This window comes from Nicotiana tabacum, chromosome 13, assembly GCF_000715075.1.
Source record: "Nicotiana tabacum cultivar K326 chromosome 13, ASM71507v2, whole genome shotgun sequence".
Lineage (NCBI taxonomy): Eukaryota > Viridiplantae > Streptophyta > Magnoliopsida > Solanales > Solanaceae > Nicotiana > Nicotiana tabacum.
In genome coordinates this window covers 30,651,958-30,656,958 of record NC_134092.1, presented here as the reverse complement: position 1 = coordinate 30,656,958, position 5,001 = coordinate 30,651,958, and the positions used below count along the sequence as shown (strand labels likewise).

At 31.1% G+C, this 5,001-nt stretch overlaps 1 protein-coding gene across 1 annotated transcript; it reads right to left on the bottom strand.

Annotated features, from left to right (window-relative positions):
* Positions 1-1,801: 1,801 nt before the first annotated feature.
* On the bottom strand, positions 1,802-4,376 carry LOC107832646 (putative pectinesterase/pectinesterase inhibitor 12). Its single transcript, XM_016660505.2, has 2 exons — positions 3,385-4,376; positions 1,802-2,608 (listed from the first exon to the last, which is right to left on the bottom strand). The coding sequence occupies exons 1-2, from the start codon at positions 4,334-4,336 to the stop codon at positions 1,920-1,922; spliced, it is 1,641 nt and encodes a 546-aa protein (XP_016515991.2). The 5' UTR covers positions 4,337-4,376; the 3' UTR covers positions 1,802-1,919.
* Positions 4,377-5,001: the final 625 nt, after the last annotated feature.

The window sequence follows — 5,001 nt, the reverse complement described above, 5'->3', positions numbered from 1 at the left end:
ATTTCAATTGGAATATTTTATAAAATTAGAAATAAAATATTTAAGAATAAAATATAATTTTATGCCCCCTTTTTATTAAATATTAGGAAGCATGAGAAGTATCATTACGCATGATTATACTTATGCCTCTATGATCGAATACTTCCTCCGTTCAATAAGAATTCAACCTTATATAAATTTTAAAATACATAAATATACAATTAACTATTTTTGAAAAAGATCACAGAATAATTATGGTGAAGAAAGATGTATTATACCCTAAATAGTATCTCAATCATGTCAAATGAAACTGCAAAAACAAAACTGTAATGCTTCAATTTAAGGTCAATTTGATTATATTTAGAGTCATCGATAGATTAATTTATTTTAATAAATTATTTAGCTATGTCATTAAACAAATTTTCAAAGAACCAAAAAACATCTTTTTGTCAACTATTTGGGAATAAAATTAATATGTTTTATTAATCAAATTTTGATTAGTATAAAAAGAAAAGGTAATACATTAACACAATTGAAAATATTATAAGAGTAAACATATATATTGTTCAATTTAAACAATGAGGAAATACTTCATGACTTATTTTTCAACTGATTTTTTAATTATTTTTTTATAATCAATTTTAAGTTTGGTGGTGCAGAATTTTTTTTTTTTAAAAATATAGAACCTATTTAGAAATAATCTAAATTGTACTTGAAATATGGTATAATCTTTGTATAATAAAGCGTCAGAGTATTACAAAGTGATTGGTATAGTAATACCATTTCAACAAAAGTAAAATGCAAAAGATAAATAAAAATACATATAATCGTGGTTCTTTACGTTATTGTATAAAAGTCTATTTTTTTTCTTTCCTAAATGCGAACAAAAGTGTTTAATTAGTAATAGATCAAGAAATATTAAAAAATAAAAATAAGAAGGAAAAAAAAACAATTAGGCCGTGCATCTCACCGATACATCATCTAGTATAGGAGTAAAAAGTATCTGAAGTCCTTGTCCTTAACTTATAATACCACTAAGTGAAAAGAAAGGAAAGTAGACAAAAGATGTCCTTTCATAGTATAGACTTTTAAGTAGTCAAACTTTTCCTGATCACATAAGTGGGCCTTTGTCCCACCGACGCAGTTGTCTAAAATTCTAAATATCTTCTACTATTTGCGGCCTTCATCAAATCTTTAGACAAATCTACGTGAAATGAAAAGCCCACGTGAAAGCTTTCAACCAAGAAAAGGAAGAAAAATAATATTTTCAGTCGCTCCCAAAAATAATAGCCGATAAAATATTATATATATATATATATATATATATATATATATATATATATATATATATATAACTTTTGTCTGGAAAATAAAATTAATTTCTACCGATGTATTTTGTCCGAAAAGGAATGCTTTACACAGCAGACACCGTGCACCAAGGCCTAGTGGCCATTGTTATAGCTAAGCACGGACGTATGAAATTCAACCTAATCCAATAATTTTGCAACACAGATTATAAATATATATGTAAAAAAATAATTTTAACAAATATTAAACTTTGAATCCGTAACAAATAAGAACCTAAAAATTAAACACAAATCAAATTTAATTCTAGATACGCCACGATAAGCAACCAATGTCCAAGAGATGGAGGTTTTAGGCCTTCTGGGCCTTTTACAATATTGAATTTAAAAAAATATATTTTTTAGATCTCTTATGTGTAAATGAAAAATCTCTTACGTGTAAAAGTGAATTTCTCGTGTGTAAAAAAAAGTTAGGGTTATAAAACTAAAAACAAGTTTGTAAAATGCCAAAAAAATAATTTACCCGATCCATATGTAACTTCCATTCATTAATAACACTTAGCCTGTTACAATGCTGCTTTTGCAGCTCATCAATAAATTGAAATTAGAGAGATCTATTACAAACTTTACAGTATCCTATACCCCATCATCATAAGGAAAAGAAGTAGAATCCAACCATTCTTCTCCAGTAATAAACTCTGAAACAGTGAAGTTGGAAGCATCATAATAGTCCATTATGTGATAACCTAACCATGTAACTCGATTATCAGTCGCCGATGCAGGACCAGTATTATCGTACTCACCATAATACAACGTATCCAAACTTTGATTTCCTGACCATTCTTTCCACCCTTCAGGTTCAATAAAACCATCTATGTACGACTCAAGGTATACCGTTCGCGAATAATTTCTCCACGGTCTTCCTAAGTAACTATTGATACTACTAGAATTAGAGTATAAATCCTCTGTAGCTAAGATAGAGCAATTTTGGATCGAGATACCAGTATACTCCTCAGGGGAGTCGCGCGATTGAGCTGTAATGACTGTGAATTGCCCCGGCATTGGCATTCTTGACACAATGTTACATCCTTGGAAAACAACAGCTGCATTTCCGAAAATGTAATCTACTGTCCCGTAGATGTCACATTCTCTGTAAAATTGTCGAAATGAATGCGCATATAAAGTGTCCTGGAATCCAGTTATGGTGCACCTATAGATAGCCGCTAAATCTGCATTGATTCGAAGGGCAACTGCTTGGTGCTTCTCTGGTCCAGCTGTGTTCTCAAAAGTAATGTCACGAGCCAAGTATCCTTCACCGGAGACAGCTGAAATCAATCAAAGAGCATAATTATATATGTTATCCATACAACATTAAGAAATAAATCCTCCTTCTCAAATCAGTCAAAAGAGCATTATGTTATCCATACAATATTAATAAATATATGCTTTTTAAATCAATCAAAAGAGCATTATGTTATCCATACAACATTAATAAACATATTCTCCTTCCGTTCCATTTAATGTGGCGAAATTTGCAATATTATAGTCAGACTAGTTATTTTTTGTGTGAATTCAAACATAAATTCTTTAAAAAATTTATAATAATATTTACATATCTAGAAATTACATAATAAAATACTATAAGCTACAATAGTTAATAATTCAAAATATTAAGAAGTCATTATAGGTGAAAAATCTCGCTAATACGCTATAGACTAGGGCCCCGTTTGGCCATTAAAAAAAACCATTTTTTTCAAAAAAATTTTACTTTTTTTCTGAATCAGCGTTGGCCATGAAAATTTTAAATTTTACTTGAAATTGAATGTCGGATTATATTTCAAAATTTTGAAAAACTCCAAAAAGTTATTTTTCAAAATTCACTTCCAATCACTCACAAAAATTCAAAAACGACTCTACATTGTATTCATGTCCAAACACAACTCTAATTTTCGACTATAATTTTCACTTTGAATTTTTCTTTTTTTACGTTTTTCGAAAGTTTTACAATTCTTATGTCCAAACGCCCACTAAATGTATAACATAAGCTTGAATAGAAAAAGGCACATAAAACACAAAGAGAAGTTTTAAAGTGATGAATTACCAACAGTGGCAGATCTGAAAGTAGTCCAACCATCAACAACACTTCTATTACCAGTTACCACAGTAACATCACTCCCATCTCCAAGAAGAACAATGTTAGTTTTCCAACTTGGTATCTCTACATTTTCTTGATAAACCCCTTCTTTAACATAAATGAAAATTCTGTCATCGCTGTTATTCGGTGCAAAATCAATAGCTTCAGTTATGGTACTGAAATTTCCAGTTCCATCAGCTGCCACTGTGAATGCCACTTCATCATTCGGCTCATAATCGCTCTGCAATATGCGCCTGTCTTTATGAGACAGCCACCTCGGCGGCGTAGACAAAAGCCGACGCCGCCTATTTCTATTCCCTTGTTTTTTAACAGAGTACTTTGAGAGCATTGACAGGGAATTACTAACATGCTCGTAAGTACTACTCAGAGAGTTAACAAGTGTGGATTTTAATGGACCAGTAGTAAAATCCAGGCCTTCTAAGCAAGTGGCTTTGTTAGTAAGTGCTGCACTGAGAAAAGCTTTTGTATCAGCTAATATTTTTGGGTTATTAGCTGATGAGACAGTATTGATCCGATTGAGTGATTTCTTTATCGAAGATATTGTAATTTGATGAAGTTCTTTGCAATCTTGAACAATACCCTTTTGTTTTTCGACAAGATTTGAGCCTCCAGCTGACGAGAATAAAGTTGTGAGATGTCCTGTTCCAGATAAGGCTGATTGAAGAGATTGGAGGAGAAGGTTTAAGATGTTTGGGCTGATGTTAATGGAGATTGATAATTTGAGTGAGTTGAAACAGGATTCTGGATATGGAGTGGAGTTGCACAAGGATTTTAGAGGAGAAACATGAGTAGTATTCAAAGTTGAGGAATTAGATGAAGAATTAAAAGCAAAACTTGTTAGTGTTGTTGAGTACATTATCATGAGCAAGAGAAACTTCGTAATAAAGGAGGAGCCCATTCTTGACCGCGTTAGGAATAATGAAGAGAAATGCTCCAAGGAAATCCCTTCTTATATAATAAATTCTTGAATTTCACTTTTTATATAATAAATCTATTTGGAAACTCATGACAACGAGGTTAATATAGTGGTGAGCACCTTCCACTTCCAATCAAGAGATTGTGAGTTCGAGTCATCCTAAGCGCAAGGTGTTAAGTTCTAGGAGGGAGGGAGCCGAGGATCTATCGAAAACGGTCTCTCTACTGCAGGGTAAGGGTAAGGTGTGCGCACAAACTACCCTTCCCAAACTACTGGATTGTTGTTGTTGTGTTTGAAAACTCATGTGTAATTATATGATTTGTTTGTTATAACTTAATTATAATGTAATTCTCACTGTAATGTCTCATTAAACAAATATAACTACATAATAATAATAATAATTTAAATTAACATGTAGATAAGTTTTATTGTGTGATAAAACAAATAAGGTGTGCGCACAAACTACCCTTCCCAAACTACTGGATTGTTGTTGTTGTGTTTGAAAACTCATGTGTAATTATATGATTTGTTTGTTATAACTTAATTATAATGTAATTCTCACTGTAATGTCTCATTAAACAAATATAACTACATAATAATAATAATAATTTAAATTAACATGTAGATAAGTTTTATTGTGTGATAAA